This window comes from Loxodonta africana, chromosome 6 (genome assembly GCF_030014295.1).
Source record: "Loxodonta africana isolate mLoxAfr1 chromosome 6, mLoxAfr1.hap2, whole genome shotgun sequence".
In the NCBI taxonomy this organism is placed as follows: domain Eukaryota; kingdom Metazoa; phylum Chordata; class Mammalia; order Proboscidea; family Elephantidae; genus Loxodonta; species Loxodonta africana.
In genome coordinates, this window is record NC_087347.1 from 21,714,280 (window position 1) to 21,731,989 (window position 17,710).

At 38.5% G+C, this 17,710-nt stretch overlaps 1 protein-coding gene across 1 annotated transcript in view; it reads left to right on the forward strand.

The window, feature by feature from the left end:
* LOC100668227 (putative serine protease K12H4.7) overlaps positions 1-17,710 on the forward strand; it is a 44,062-nt gene that overhangs the window by 14,862 nt on the left and 11,490 nt on the right. Inside the window, exon 5 of the mRNA XM_023543043.2 lies at positions 13,078-13,192. Coding sequence (XP_023398811.2) covers positions 13,078-13,192 — 115 coding nt within the window. The remainder of the gene's footprint in view (positions 1-13,077; positions 13,193-17,710) is intronic.

The window sequence follows — 17,710 nt, forward strand, 5'->3', positions numbered from 1 at the left end:
AGTCAGGAAAGGTGTCCATCAGGATTGTATCCCTTCACCATAGCTATTCAATCTGTATGCTGAGCAAATAATCCGAGAAGCTGGACTATATGAAGAAGAACGGGGCATCGGGTTTGGAGGAAGACTCAACAATCTGCGTTACACAGATGATACAACCTTGCTTGCTGAAAGTGAAGAGGACTTGAAGCACTTACTGATGAAGATCAAAGACCACGGCCTTCAGTATGGATTGCACCTCAACATAAAGAAAACAAAAATCCTCACAGCTGGACCAATGAGCAACGTCATGATAAATGGAGGAAAGATTGAAGTTGTCAAAGATTTCATTTTACTTGGATCCACAATCAACAGCCATGGAAGCAGCAGTTAAGAAATCAAACAACACATTGCATTGGGTAAATCTGCTGCTGCAAAAGACCTCTTTAAAGTGTTGAAAACCAAAGACGTCACCTTGAAGACTAATGTGCACCTGACCCAAGCCATGATATTTTCAACTGCATCATATACATATGAAAACTAGACAATGAATGAGGAATACTGAAGAAGAATTGATGCCTTTGAATTGTGGGTGTTAGCAAATATTGAATATACCATGGACTGCTAAAAGAATGAACAAATCTGTCTTGGAAAGAGTACAACCAGAACGCTCCTTAGAAGCAAGGATGGCAAGACTACATCTTACATACTTTGGACATGTTGTCAGGATGGATTAGTCCCTGGAGAAGGACATCATGCTTGGCAAAGTACAGGGTCAGAGGAAAAGAGGAAATCCCTCAACAAAGTGGATTGACATAGTGGCTGCAACCATGAGCTCAAGCATAACAATGATTGTAAGGGTGGCGCAGGACCGGAAAGTGTTTCGTTTGTGGTGCATAGGATCGCTATGAGTAGGAACCGACCCAATGGTACCTAGCAACAACAGAGGCTTGATGACATAGTTATCAATGATTAAAATGATAAATATATATATACACACAGATACGTTTTTGTTAATAAATAAATTTCATGGAGGTGAATATTTCTAAGAGAACTTCCAAAATAATCAGTAAATCATTGATTTCCAGAAACTGCTCAGAGAGCCCCCAGGCTACAGCACTAATTTAACAGATGATTCCAGAAAACAGAAAGGCTGGGTGATTTTGTGCAAGATCACAGAAGCACCAGGACCAGAACGCAACTGAGGATCTGCCTTTCAGTGCAGTGGTATTTCTAATCAAAATCATCTTATTACACAAACTCAAAAGTTAAAGATAATTCTCAATTTGTTGAAGGTTTTTGGAGCTTGACTATTGAAGTGAACACTTACAATTGTTACTATAGTTATTAATCAAAACTACTTGTTATATGGTGTTGGCACAGAATATCGTATATACCACGGACTGCCCGAATAACAAACAAATCAGGCTTGGGAAAAGTACAGCAAGAAAGCTTATTAAAAGCAAAGATGGCAAGATATTGTCTCACATCAAAGTGCATACTTTGTTTATATTATCTGGAGGGACCAGTGTCTGGAGAAGGACATCAGGCTTGGTAAAGTAGAGGTGGAAGAAAAAGAGGATGACCCTCAATAAGATGGTTCAACTTGGAAGTTTCAATGGTGGAATCAAACTAGGCAACAATTGTAAGGATGGCACAGTAATGGATAGTGTTTTATTCCATTGTACAAAGGGTCTTTATGAGTTGGAATCAACTCGAGAACACCTAACAACAACGGCAACATGTTATAAGCAGTACACGGAGAGACTTTTTTAAGTAGAATCCACCAATAGCACATTTCAGTTTCCTTCTTCTCTTTCTCCTTCCTTCTCCAACCTTTACTTCCTTTGTTTCTTTCTTCCCTCCTTTCTTCCATTCTTCCACCCTTACTTCAATCTATACCTCAATCCATGCATCCACGTATACACCCACCTTTGGTCTTCCTTATCTGTCTCCAGCTTTCAAATGCACAGGAGGCAATTGTAAACGCTATGGCTTGTTTCAGGTGCACCTTAGTCCTTAAGGTGATATTTTTGCTTTTCAATATTTTAAAGACAGCTTTTGTAGCAGATTTGCCTGACACAATCTGCCATTTGGTTTCTTGGTTGCTGCTTCCATAGGCATTGATTGTGGATTAAAGTAAGATGAAATCCTTGCCAAAGTCAAACTTTTCTCCATTTATCATCATACTGTTTATTAGTCCAGTTATGAGAATATTTGTTTTCTTTATGTTGAGTTGGATCCATACTGAAGTCTATGGTCCTTGATCTTCATCAATAAGTACTCCCATGTTGTGTCATCTGCATATGGCAGGTCATTAGTGAGTCTTCCTCCAGTCCTGATGCCATGTTCTTCATATAATCTAGCTTCTCTGATTATTTACTCAGTATACATATTGAATAAGTATGGTGAAAGGATACAATCCTGATGCACACACTCCTTGACTTTAATCCACACAGTATCCCCTTGTTCTGTTTGAATAATTGCCTCCTGAACTAAGTACAGGTTCTCATGAGCACAATAAAGTATTTGGAATTCCCATTCTTTGCAATGTTATCCATAATTTGCTATGACCCACACAGTCCAATGCCTTTACGTTGTAAATCAAACACAGGTAAACATCTTCCCGGTATTCTCAGCTTTCAGTCATGATCCATCTGACATCAGCAATGATATCCCTTGTTCTATATCCTCTTCTGAGTCTGGCTTGAATTTCTAGCATTTGTCTGTTGATGTTCTTTTGCAAGTGCTTTTGAGTGATCTGCAAAATTTTGCTTGTGTGTGATACTAATGATATTGTTTGATAATTTCCCCATTCTGTTGGATCACCTTTCTTTGTAATGGAAAAATATGGGTCTCTTTGAGTCCGTTGGCAAGGTAGCTGCCTTCCAAATTTGTTGACATAGATGAACGAGTACTTCCAGTGCTGCATCCATTTGTTGAATCATCTCTGTTGAGTCAATTTCTGGATCCTTGTTGTTTGTCAGTGCCTCAAGTGCAGCTTGGATCTCTTTCTTCAGTACCATAGTTCTTGATCATATGCTACCTCCTGAAATGGTTGAATGCTGACTAATTTTATTTGATACAGCTACTCTGTGTATTCCTTCCATCTTCTTTTGATGTTTCCTGGGTCATTAAATATTTTCCCTGTAGAATCCGTAACTCAAGGCTTGAATGTTTTCTACAGTTTCTCAGCTTGAGAAATGCCAAGCGAATTCTTCCTTTTTAATTTTCTATCTCCAGGTCTTTTCAAATTTTATTGTAATACTTTACTTGTCTTCTTGAACCACCCTTCAAAATTTCTGTTCAGTTCTTTTACTTCATCATTCTTCCTTTTGATTCAGCTGCTCTATCTTCAAGAGCAATGTTTTGAGTCTCCTGAGACATCCATTTTGTTCTTTTCTTTCTTTTTCATGACCTCTTGTTTTCTTCATGTACAATGTCCTTGATGTCATTTCACAACTTATCTAGTCTTCTGTCATGAGTGTTCAATGTATCAAATCTGTTCTTGAGATGGTCTCTAAATTCAAGAGGAATATACTCAAGGTTGTACTTTGGCTATGAAGACTTGTTCTAGTTTTCTTTACCTTCAACTTGAACTTGCATATGAGCTATTGATGATATTGAGCTTTTCCATCCTCTCTTTCCAACAGATCTAGTCAATTTGATTTGTTTATTCTACCTGGGAAGATCCACATGTATAGTCACTGCGTATGGCATTGAAAAAAGGTATTTGCAATGAAGAAATCATTGGTCTTGCAAAATTCTGTCATGTAATCTCCTCCGTCATTGCTATTACCAAGGCCATATTTTGCAGCTATCAGTCCTTCTTTGTTTCCAACTTTCAAATTGTCTATATTTGTAGTGCAAGTTGGTATAAAGCTTGAAATTTTTAGTAGAGCTTTAAACTCTACAACATATCTTATTTCTGCCTTTGAGTTTTTTCACGTTACTCCCCATTTTGAAATCTTTACCTTCATCCTACCCAAATCTTATCCACCAGTCGAAGCCTTGATCAAATCCTACTTCCTGACTAAAGTAGTAACTGACAACTATGTGTCCAACACTGTGGTAATCATTACTTCAGGCCATCCTCGAGGTAATCCTCTGAGAGAGTGACTGTTCTCATCCCTGTTATAAGTCAAGGACATGAGGCTGGGGGAAGTGAGGTACTTGTTGTTCACTACCATTAGTAGGCTCCCAACTCATGGCAGCCCCATCCATGCACAATGTAATACTGAACCAACCCTACGATCCTTTTACAATTGGACCATTGCATGCATAGAGTTTTTATGGGATGATTTTTTGAAAGTAGGTCTCCAGATTTTTCTTCCTGATCCATCTTACTCTGAAAGTTCCACCAAAAGCTGCCCAACATCATAGCAACATGCAAGACTCCTCTGAAGAAGGGTGGTGTCTGTGCAACAGGTATATTGGCTGGGAATTTAACACAGGTATTATAAAAAAAAAAAAAAATTTTTTTTTTTTTTTTTATTATGCATGTAAGGTGAGAATTCTACCACTGAACCAGTGATGTCTCTCGTGGAATGAGGTAGCTAGCCTAAACATCACTCTTCAAGCAAGTCATAAATGTGGAGTCTGAACACACTCTGTCTCACCAGGGACCTGTATCACACTCTGCATGAGTCACTATGTGACATCACCTGCCTTGCTCACTGCATTGTCCAGCTCTAAGTATCTCTATCTTTTCTCAATTCCCCAGAACCTGCAGCGTGACACCCCCCCACACACACACAAATGCCATCGAATCTATTCTGACTAATAGTGACCCTACAGGACAGAGTAGAACTTCCCCATAGGGCTTCCAAGCAGCAGCTTGTAGGTTTGAACTACCGACCTTTTGATTAGCAGTGGAATGCTTAACCACTGCCCTACCATGGCTCCATGAACCCCCTCAAGGAGCACTTATTTATGTTCTTTCCCATCCAGACCTCAAACGTGGCAAAGGCAGAGATCATTTTCTATAGGCCCTAATTATGCTGAACCACTATTTGTCAGTTGATAAGACAGGGAGCAAACATGTAAATTGTGAAAACATTCAAGATCCTTTTGGTGACAGATTATGGAATACTTAGCAGTGAAAGAAAATATCAAATTCAGTTTCATCCTCTGTTCTAGAAGAACATTTCTTTTTTCTACATGAATTCAAGAGTGGGAAGGTGATGGGATGTGGGAAATTTCATCTGAAAGAAACCTATTTCCCAGGGTCCATATTCAGGATCTAGAAATTTTGGTTCATGCCTGTGATACCACTCTATATTCTATAAGATTATGCTGACACTGAGATTATAGCCTCAGAAAATCTCTTTTACTCCCAAATCAATTCCATGTGGCTGAATACTAAAAGATCCCTTGTAGAGGATAGATATACCCTAAAGTGTCCTACTCTAAATCTTTTAACGGAGTTGGGCTGACGGATTTGCTTATGCAGTAATAATTTTTTGTTAAGCCATTTTTTTAATTGTGCTTTCAGTGAAAGTTTATGAACCAAGTCAGTCTCTCATAGAAAAATTTATATACACCTTGCTATGTACTCCTAGTTGCTCTCACTCTAATAAGACAGCACACTTCTTCTCTCCACTCTCTGTTTTTGTGTCCATTTGGCCAGCTTCTGACTCCCTCTTCCCTCTCATCTCCTCTCCAGACAGGAGCTCCACATAGTCTCATGTGTCTACTTAAGCCAAGAAGCTCATTCTTCACCAGTATCATTTTCTATCCATCCCATAGACCAGTTTAATCCCTTTCTGAAGAGCTGGCTTTGGGAATGGTTCCTGTCTAGGCTAACAGAAGGTCTGGGAACCAGGACGTCCGGGGTCCTTCTAGTTTCAGTCAGGCCATTAAGGCTGCTCTTTTTACAAGAATTTGGGGTTTGCATCCCGCTGCTCTCCTGCTTCGTCAGGGGCTCTCTGTTGCGTTCTCTGTGAGGGCAGTCATTGGTTGTAGCCAGGCACCATCTAGTTCTTCTGGTCTCAGGCTTATGTAGTCTCTAGTTTTTGTGGTCCTTTCTGTCTCTCGGGCTCATAATTACCTTGTGTCTTTTGGAGATCTTCATTCTCGTTTTCTCCAGGTTGCTTGAGACACATTGATGTATCTGAGATGGCTGCTTGCTAGACTATAAGACCCCAGAAGGCACTCTCCAAAGAGGGATACAGAATGTTTTCCTAATAGATTTTATTATGCCAATTGACTTAGATGTCCCCTGAAACCACAGTCCCCAAACCCCTACCCCTGCTACACTGGCCTTTGAAGCATTCAGTTTATTCAGGAAACTTCTTTGCTTTTGGTTTAGTCCGGTTGTGCTGAACTGTCCTGTATTGCGTGTTGTCTTTCCCTTCACCTAAAATTGTTCTTATTACTATCTAATTAGTGAAAACCCCTCTCCATCCCTCCTTCCTTCTGCCTTCTCATAACCATCAAAGAATATTTTCTTTTCTCTTTAAACTGTTTATCCAGTTCTTATAATAGTGGTCTTATACAATATTTGTCTTTTTGCAACTGACTAATTTCACTCAGCATAATGTCTTCCAGATTCCTCCATGTTATGAAATGTTTCATGGATTCATCATTGTTCTTCATTGATGAGTACTATTCCATTGTGTGAATGTACGTAATTTATTTATCCATTCATCCGTTGATGGGCACCTTGGTTGCTTCCATCTTTTTCCCATTGTAAACAGTGCTGCAATGAACTTGGGTGTGCATATATCTGTTCGTGTAAAGGCTCTTATTTCTCTAGGATACGTTCCGAGGAGTAGGATTGCTGGATTGTATGGTAGTTCTATTTCTAGTTTTTTTAAGGAACTGCCACATTGATTTCCAAAGTGGTTGTACCATTTTACATTCCCACCAGCAGTGTATAAGTGTTCCAGTCTCTCCACAGCCTTTCCAACATTTATTATTTTGTGTTTTCTGGATTAATGCTGACCTTTTTGGAGTGAGATGGATTCTCATTGTAGTTTTGATTGGCATTTCTTTAATCGCTAATGATCGTGAGCCTTTCCTCATGTATCTCTTAGCTACCTGAATGTCTTTAGTGAAGTGACTGTTCATATTTTTTGCCCATTTTTTAATTGTAGTTAAGCCATTTTATAGAATGAATGAATGAAAGTGCACCTGTCTTTTTTCTTTTCTTGAATGTGCTTTAAGTGAAAGTTTAAAATTCAAGTCATTTTCTCATAAAAAAAACTTATACATACATTTTTATGTGACCCTAGTTGCTCTCCCTACAATGTGACAGCACACTCCTCCTTTCACCCTGTATTTCCCATGTCCACTTAACCAGCTCCTGTCTCCCTTGGCCTTCTCATCTCGCCTCCAGACAGGAGCTGCCCACTTAGTCTCATGTGTCTGCCTGAGCTGAGAAGCACACTCCCTACAGTATCATTTTATGTCTTAGAGTCCAGTTTCATCTTTGTCTGAAGATTTGGCTTTGAGAATGTTTTTCATTTGGGGCTGACAAAGAGTCTGGGGGCTGCGAACTCTGAGGTCCCCCCAGTCTCAGTCAGACCATTAAGTCTGGTCTTTTTGCTAGAATTTGAAGTCCGCATCCCATTTTCCCCTGCTCCATCTGGGTTTCTCTGCTGTGTTCCTTGTCAGGGCAGTTGTTGGTGGTAGCCAGGCTCCATCTAGTTCTTCCAGTCTCAGGCTGAAGGAGTCTCTGGTTTATGTGGCCCTTTCTTTCTATTGGGCTCATATTTTTCTTGTGTCTTTGGTGTTCTTCATTCTCCTTTGCAGCAGGTGGGTTGAGATCAATTGATTCATCTTAGATGGCCACTTGTTAGCTTTTAAGACCCCAGAAGCCACTCACCAAAGTGGGTTGCAGAACGTTTTCTTAATCCACTTTGTTATGCCAATTGACCTAGATGTCCCCTGAAACTATGGTCCCCAGACCCCTACCCCTGCTTCCTGTCCTTTGAAGTGTTTAGTTGTATTCAGGGAACTTCTCACCTTTTGGATTAGTCCAGTTCTGCTGACTTCCCCTGTATTGTGTATTGTCCTTCCCTTCACCTAAAATAATTCTTGTCTACCATCCAATTGTGAATACCCCTCTCCCTTCCTCCCTCCACCCTCCTAACAATCAAAAAAATGTTTTCTTCTATGTTTAAACCTATTCTTGAGTTTTTATAATAGTGGTCTCATACAATATTTGTTCTTTTGCAACTGACTAATTTCGTTCAGGATAAGATTTTCCAGATTCCTCCATGTTATGAGATGTTTCCTGGATTCAAGGTTGTTTTTTATCGTTGTGTAGTGTTCCATTTTGTGACTATACCATAATTTGTTTATCTTTGGTGAAGTATCTGTTCATATCCTTTGCCCATTTTTTAATCAGCTTATTTGTCTATTTGTTGTGGAGTTTTTGCAGTATCATGTAGATTTTAGAGATCAGACGCTGATCAGAAATGTCATAGCTAAACACTTTTTCCCAGCGTGTAGGTAATCTTTTTACTGTTCTGGTGAAGTCTTTGGATGAGCATAAGTGTTTGGGTTTTAGAAGCTCCCAGTTATATAGTTTCTATCCTGATGTCTGACATGTGCAAAGACCTGGAAATGGAAAACCAAAAGGGAAGAACACGCTCGGTGTTTCTCAAGCTGAAAGAACTGAAGAAAAAATTCAAGCTTCAAGTTGCAATACTGAAGGATTCCATGGGGAAAATATTAAACGATGCAGGAAGCATCAAAAGAAGATGGAAGGAATACAAAGAGTCACTATGCCAAAAAGAATTAGTCGATATTCAACCATTTCAAGAGGTGGCGTTTAAGAGGTGGCGTATGATCAGGAACCGATGGTACTGAAGGAAGAAGTCCAAGCTGCTCTGAAGGCATTGGTGAAAAACAAGGCTCCAGGAATTGATGGAATATCAGTTGAGATATTTCAACAAACAGATGCAACGCTGGAGGTACTCACTCGTCTATACCAAGAAATATGGAAGACAGCTTCCTGGCCAACTGACTGGAAGAGATCCATATTTATGCCTATTCCCAAGAAAGGTGATCCAACTGAATGTGGAAAGTATAGAACAATATCATTAATATCACACGCAAGCAAAATTTTGCCGAAGATCATTCAAAAACGGCTGCAGCTTATATTGACAGGGAACTGCCGTGATTCAGGCCAGTTTCAGAAGAGGACATGTAAACAGGGATATCATTGCTGATGTCAGATGGATCCTGGCTGAAAGCAGAGAATACCAGAAGGATATTTACCTGTGCTTTATTGACTATGGAAAGGCATTCGACTGTGTGGGTCATAACAAATTATGGATAACACTGTGAAGAATGGGAATTCCAGAACAGTAAACTGTTCTCATGAGGAACCTTTACATAGATCAAGAGGCAGTTGTTTGGACAGAACAAGGGGATACTGATTGGTTTAAAGTCAGGAAAGGTGTGTGTCAGGGTTGTATTCTTTCACCATACCTATTCAATCTGTATGCTGAACAAATAATACGAGAAGCTGGACTATATGAAGAAGAACGGGGCATCAGGATTGGTGGACGACTCGTTAACAACCTGCGTTATGCAGATGACACAACCTTGCTTGCTGAAAGTGAAGAGGACTTGAAGCACTTACTAATGAAGATCAAAGACCACAGCCTTCAGTATGGATTACACCTCAATATAAGGAAAACAAAAATCCTCACAACTGGACCAATGAGCAACATCATGATAAACGGAAAAAAGATTGAAGTTGTCAAGGATTTCATTTTCCTTGGATCCACAATCAATAGCCATGGAAGCAGCAGTCAAGAAATCCAAAGATGCATTGCATTGGGCAAATCTGCTGCAAAGGACCTCTTCAAAGTGTTGAAGAGCAAAGATGTCACCCTGAAGACTAAGGTGCACCTGACCCAAGCCATGGTATTTTCAATCACATCATATGCATGTGAAAGCTGGACAATGAATAAGGAAGACCGAAGAAGAGTTGACGCCTTTGAATCGTGGTGTTGGCGAAGAATATTGAATATACCATGGACTGCCAAAAGAATGAATAAATCTGTCTTGGAAGAAGTGCAGCCAGAATGCTGCTTAGAGGCAAGGATGGTGAGATTGCGTCTTCCATACTTTGGACATGTTGTCAGGAGGGATCAGTCCCTGGAGAAGGACATCATGCTTGGCAGAGTACAGAGTCAGCGGAAAAGAGGAAGACCCTCAACGAGGTGGATTGACACAGTGGCTGCAACAATGAGCTCAAGCATAACAACGATTGTAAGGATGGCGCAAGACCAGGCAATGTTTTGTTCTGTTCATAGGGTCTCTGTGAGTTGGAACTGACTCGACGGCATCGAACAACAGCAACAACATCCTGATGTCTGAGCATCGTTAGTAATGTTTTGTATACTGTTTTTGCCATGTATTACGGCTCCTAGTGTTGTTCCTATTTTTCATTCCATGATCTTTATCATTTTAGATTTTATATTTAGGCCTTTGATACATCTTGAGTTCGTTTTTGTGCATGGTGTGAGGTATGGGTTCTGTTTAAATTTTTTGCAGATGGATATCCAGTTATGCCAGCACCATTTGATAAAGAGACTCTCTTTTTCCCATTTAACAGACTTTGGGACTTTGTCAAATATCAGCTGCTCATAGGTAATGAATTAATCTCTGGATTCTCAGTTCTGTTCCCTTGATCTATGTATCTATTGTTTTACCAGTACCAGGCTGTTGTGACTATGGTGGCAGTATAATATGTTCTAAAAACAGGTAGGGTAAGGCCTCTGACTTTGTTCTTCTTTTTCAGTAATGCTTACTTACTTGGTGCCTCTTCCCTTTTTGTATATACTTGGTGATTTGTTTCTGCATCTCATTAAAAAATGTCTTTTTACTTTGGATCAGGATTACATTTTATCTGTAAAACACTTTGGGTAAAATAGACAGTTTCACAATGTTGGGTCTTCCTATCCATGAGCGAGGCATGTTTTACCACTTATGAAGTTCTCTTTTGAGTTCTTCCAGTAGTGTCTTGTAGTTTTCTTTGTATAGGTCTTTTAAGCCTCTGGTTAGACTTATTCCTAAGTATTTTATCTTCTTGGGGGCTATTGTAAATGGTATTGATTTGGTGATTTCTTTTTCGACAATCTCTTTGTTGGTGCCATTTCTGTTTTCTTAGAATTTTTTTCTTTTTTTCATTTGTCAGTACTTACCAAAGCAAATGTTTCTTATTATTTGCAAAGATCAATCAAAGGACAAATTTTATCACCGTTATTACTGTTGTTGTTACATGCTGTGGATTCTGACTCGTAGCAACCCTATAAGACAGGAAAGAACTAACTACTCCATAGGGTTTTTTAGGCCATCACCTTTGCAGGAGTCGATATCCAAGACTTTCTTTTTGGAGCCACTGGGTAAGTTCGAACTGCCAACCTTTCCTTTAGAAGCCGAGCACTTAAACATTATGTCACCAGTGCCTCCTATCATCACTGTTGTGTTGTTGAATCTATTCTTACTCATAGAGACCATGTAGGACAGAGTAGAATTTCCCAATAGGTATCTTAGGCTCTAATCGTCAATTCTTTTCTCTGGCAGAGGACCAGTGACCTTTCATTTAGCAGTCAAGTGCTTAACCATTGTGCCATCAGTGCTCTATTATCACCATTAAGGTTATAATGAGTCTATGTCTCTAAAGACAATTAAAAAAAAATCAGTTTCCAGTAACACTTTATTTATGCCCACAGCAGCAAGTCTCAGATGAGGGGGATCAAATCTCCCAAGGGCACTTCTTTGAAGGACACCATGCCCACTTGGTATATTTATTTTGAAATCAGACACATTATTTTATGGTCATGCCTAATGCCTTTATTTTAATTTCACGTGATTTCCCAATCCAGATACATTTCTGTGAATATCTTTGGAAGTGCAGCTTGATTTTTTTTTTAATTTTTATTGCACTTTAATTGAAAGTTTACAACTCAAGTTAATTTCTCACACAAAAATTTATACACATACTGTTGTGTGTCATTAGTTGCAATCCCTATAATGTGACAGCACATTCCCCCTTCCTATCCTTCCCTACCTTCTTATTCCTCCTCATTTTTCTTTGGGTTCTAAATTTCTTTGACATAAATGATGTCACTGAACTGTGATTCATCCTCTGTCTACAGGAGGCATTTTTAGTCTTCACTGCATGTAGACTACTTTTCTGACTCTGAGCTCTTTCATTTTCCTTCATAATTTACCCACACTGCTAGGCACCTTGTCCCTTGCCATCACCAGCAGAACAGCTGGGCTCTGATATTGAACTCCTTTCCCAAGACTGGAGCTAGCGGAAGAGTTTCTGCAGAACTCAGTACCATGCTAAGGACTACGTGGAAAGGCCAAGGTTAAAACACAACAGACCACTTGTAAATGGCAGTTTCTTTGGATTAGAAATGATACGAACTTTCAGTGTTATAAGCCAATTATTCTGAGGCAGGCAAAGAAGAGGTCAAAGGACCAAGACTAGAATATAAAGGGCTCTTGGGATTGAGATTTATGTCTTGGTTAGGCTGAAATAGAATGTCAGAGGCAAAATGGATAATCTTTGTGATTCTTCCCTATAATCTAAGCCTCCTGCTCTATCTTTATTTCAGGCTCAGTGACCTGCTGATATATCCTGAATGTGTGTGAGTGAGTGTGTGTGTGTATGTCTGTGTGTGTTCACATGTGCACGTATGGTGGTATAGAAATTTTATCAATATATGTGTATCATTGGCCAGCATGAGTGGGAAGAACATCAAACTTTATTTTAATCTGTATTGACTGTATACTATAGAAAGATATTTCATGAAAAATGAGTCCTCTGCGATCTTAATTTTTCAAGATAATCATTGTTAAAAATGGCCATGAAATTTTTGTGATCCAATAAATTGATTTAAATGAGATCATTTTGATGAGTAGTGTTGTGCAAATACTGGATGTAATAACATTTATAGGTATATTTTGAAAACTTTAGAGTAGCGACCATAAATTATTTTTCCTTCCACAGTATAAGTGTTCTGAAGAAATCTACTATTCATTCATTTTGGACTGTTTTCTACATTTAGGTATTGTAATTCAGGTGAAATGGAGCTTCACTTGTGTTTGCCTGTTTTCTTTCCGCAGGTTATGTGAACCTTTTAAAATTAAATCAGAAATGGACCAGCTTTTTGTAATAGAAAAATTGATGTTAATTTTTGCGGCTGTTGTTCAGAATAATAAGAAAAAGAATACTACTGTGGTAAGACAATGAAGAAAAAATGGGGGGAAGATATGGAGAAAGAAAAGCTCAAGTAGGCAGTCACAGCTAGCTGTAGAGAAAGACACACATGGTGTGGGTGTTTGTTTAAAAATTGAAATAATGCATACAAGAATCCAGTCTCAGTACCAAAGTAAATGATGAAACATGGCTGCTATAGAATTATCTTCAAAGTTCAACAACTTCGTTTTCTTACTCATCATTTTTTTCTAAATATACTTAGAACCTCTTTCAAAATAATAGAGTAAATGGATTCACTGCAGTCAGAATTCAACTCTCATTGTAATCTTTTATTTCAAAAATTCTTGAGAGCTGTCCCATTAAGTATGAGTTTCCCAAATCTGATCTATTTCATAGTAACAATGATAAGAAAATAGAAAAGGATTGAATTATGTTTTGTGGAATAAAGAGTTAGTCACAGTGAATTTTAATGATTTGAATAACTCTCGTATGCAGGAAATTTAAAAGACAATTTTAATATAAAGATGATAAGATTTTTTAGGTTGTTTGATGCACTGGGCCATAAAATAAGACAAGATTTGAAATGGAAAATTTGTGAATTTTGATACATCCACAAAAAATAACATTTTGAGACATTAGGGGAATAAAGTTTTTTTGCACCACGTGAAAAATTAAGAGACATGTCCTTAAAAAAGCTTTAATTAACCAGGCCAGCCTCACCCCAGAGGTTACCCTGTTCAATCCCAACCTGGTAAACTGCAAAAGAGAATAAGAACAGACATCCAATAGAACAAGGGAATGGAAGTGTTTTGTAACTTGCATTGACATTTTTTAAAACCTTCTATTTTGAACTAATTATGCAATAACAAGGAGTTACATAAAATATACTAAGTCTTATGATCCTTTCATCCAGCTTTATCTGATATTATATAACTATAATACAGTATCAAAACCCATTGATGTTGGTGCAATACAGTTAACTAGACTACAGATCTTATTTGTATCTCAACAGTTTTTACATACACTCTTTTTTTTTTCTTTTTTCTTTTGTGTGGAGGGAGGATGGGGCTTGACAATTATGATTTGAGAATATTTCCTGGATGTTCCCAAAGTCGTAATAGGCAATGGTTTTAATATTTTCAATTCTTTCTTCCTTCTTTCACTCCTTTCTTCCTACCCTTTGTTTCTCTCTTCCTCCCTTTCATTCATCCTCTCACACTGAATGCCAATTTAGTGCCAGACACTGTGCTATGTGCTGGGGAAAGATTGATAAAGACAGTTTGGGCCATAACTTCCTTCATTGTCATCCCTCCCCTATTCTAATTCAGATCCTTATCAGGCCTTCTGACTGGTCTTCAAGCCTCCTGTTGCCCTTCAACCCACTCCTTAATGTTCAAAGCTCTACTTTAATCTTCCTAAAGCACAGTTATTATGTCGTTAATTACCTTGCTAAGGAACCCTTAGAAAACCCTCTTCATCAACAGAATGAACAACTACAACATATGCTATGTTCCGTCTGCCATTACAAGAAGCCTCATCCTTCCAATGTTCATGATTTATACTCTAGCCAACTTCTACAATTGCAGTTCTGATACTCCCCTGCACACTTCCCTTCAAACTCCAGCCTTCTGGAATGCCCCCAAGCTTGTTTCTATCAAAATACATTAAGTGCATTTCAAAACCCGTGTCCCCCATGACATTTCTCCTGATTGCTCCAAGCAGATAGGTGCACCTCTACTTTCTTTAGTCACTGCTGCCCACTCCCAGTATTTTATTTGTGATCTTATTTTATACACTTTTCTTAAACGCATTTGATAACTTTTAGGCACAGTCCTGTTACTAGATCATGACCTCCCTTAGGACAGAGACTCTGCCGGGCTCCCGTTAAGTTTTTCTTTTATTATCTGGAAAAGGAACACTGATTTAGCTCTAGATAGATCTCCTTGGCTCCCCCTGTGTTTCAGCCACTTGTTATCTGTGTGACTGACAACAGGATACCCCATAAGTTAAGTATTACTAGCTCCAAGTCTCATGGGGCAAATCCATCTACATCACAGGACATTGTAGTATATACCCAATGCTGCTGGGAAAAAGTACTACAAAGCGGGAGGGTTAGACAACAGAAACTTAGTTTCTCGGAGTTCTGTAAGTAGAAGTCCTAGTTCAGGGTGTCATCAGGGCTGTGTTCTACCTGAAGGCTCTAGGAGAGGTTCTTTCTTGTTTCTCTTAGTTTCTAGTAGTTCTAGGTGTTCTTTGACTTGCAGCTGCATAATAACTCTATCATATCATTGTTGCTTTGAAGGGTCTGTCTTTCTGTGTCTCTTCTCTTCTATAGGACTCCACTGATAAAAAAAAAAAAATTTTTTTTTTTTTTTTTAGAATTCCCCCACTTCATCCCGACCACATGGAATTTGATAACATCTTCAAATACCCTATTTTTAAACAAGGTCAGATCACAGGTACCAGTCGTTAGGACTTCAACATAAATTTTGTGGACACACCGTTGAATCCATAACAGACGTTCAATAGAATAATATATGTGGAATGCCTAGCAAAGGAAGTATTTGTAAAATTAAACCTTAAAGTCTTGGTTGAAAATCGTCTTTCCAAAAAAGGGAGAATATATTTTGAAATGTGGCTGACTTCCAGTTCATTCCAGGTTCCTGGTTTGGTGACTACTTAAAGAAACCTAAGATCAGTATCGGGTTCAGAATGCTCTGAAAGCTGGAGTCATTCTTAGAAAGGAACTGCCCCTAACTGTTAACGACACATAGGGAATAAGAAGGTCAGGCTGGAGAACAGAAACTCCCAATGTCTTCTCTCCCCAGACACCATTTCCCTGCCCCATGACCAACTTTATTAGGATGTCTTAATTACATGGAACACATAGGGGACACAATTTCCTCCCTATCCTTTCTGAAAGTAGTTGGTGGAGTCAATTCTTGATTGTTTTTAAAGGATTGTTCAAGGAAAGACTTGACTTGTTTTGTACGATTTGCATATCTGTTATTTAATTTGAATATCATGCATAAGCCTTTTATTACCCTAAATAATTGAGTAGGGTCTACTCAATTTTTATCCCTTTAAGAGGATGCAAGGCACACCTTTCACCAGAATTAAACAAACTCTACAGACAGGCATTTCCATGGGATTTAATTTGTAAGAATTAATTTTGTGCCCCTCTTCTTAGTAATAGGACTGGGAGAATTGCCTTAATTTATAACTGGTATCCCTGGCCTCCAATTTGGCTTCCAGAAACTCAGCGAACACAACAATCATTGCAGGATATAAAACCCAAATGTTATATAGCTAACCTCCAAAGATCTGAAAACAGTTAAAGAGTTACTTTTGAGGATGGTAGATATTTATTTCAGAAGGCCAAGAACATGCTATTTGATCTTTTGCAAATTTAAGGAACTTGTATCACAATAAGTTTGCCTAGAAATGAACATCCGGTGGCTTTGCCCTTTCAGTATTATTAATGAATAATAATGATAATTATAAGATAATGATATTAGTAACAACTGCCTCAGACGAAGAGCTTATCTTGCCTTACACGTTATACTAACTAGTTTATATTTTTTCTCCCAGAAACTCTCACAGCATCTCTATGTTAGTCCTGTTTTACAGATGAGAAGTCCAGCCTGCAAAGCTTTAAATCACTTGCCTAAAGTCTCAAGGATAAGGGGTTGAGTTAGAGTTTCAAAGTGATTTTCTCTGACTGAAACCCATGTATTATCTACTGTGATAATACATATTACATTTTCTTAACTTCTTTAAGAAAAATGACTCTAAATTAATAAACTAGTTTGTCCTCACTTGCTTTTCTCTCTCTTCTTCCCTCCCTCCCTGTGTCCCTCCCTTCCTTCTTCACTCCCTTCCTTCTTTCATCCATTCCTTCCTTCCTTCCTTCGTTCATTCCTTCCTTCCTTTCTTCTTTCCCCCCCATTTTTTCCCCTAAATTAAATGTTTTCACTGTTATGGGGAAATATCAAGTTTATTGAGCTGGTATTTTGATTCAGTACTCTACAGGATAGGTGCACTCACTTTATATCATTTAATCTGACAGTCACTCCCATAGTTGGTCATTGTTATCTCCATATTTAAAGATATCGAAACTGATGCTTAGAAAGGCCAAGTAACTGACCTGTGTCACAAACCATTATGAGGCAGAGCCAATATGTGAGACTGTTCTGTAGATGATGGCACAGTAGTGTTTTTCCTGGGAGGACCTTTATATAAGCCCACATGGTCATTAAAATTCAAACCTTAATGTTTACCAGCCAGGTTCTTTCCCTCAGCATTTGTTGCCTTTCAGATTTAATGAATCATACGCAATAATTTCTTGAAGTGTGATTCGGAATTAGGAAGTGTTGGGAAAGGCTCAGTCAAGGATAAACAGTTTTCTTTGATGCTTAATTTTTTTTCCCTTTTCTAGATTATTGATATTTATAAGGGGTTTTATTCTACCTTTTGCTTTGTGACTGAAATCTCAGAGCATTCTTAGAAATATTTGGATAGGTAACTACAAATTAATAT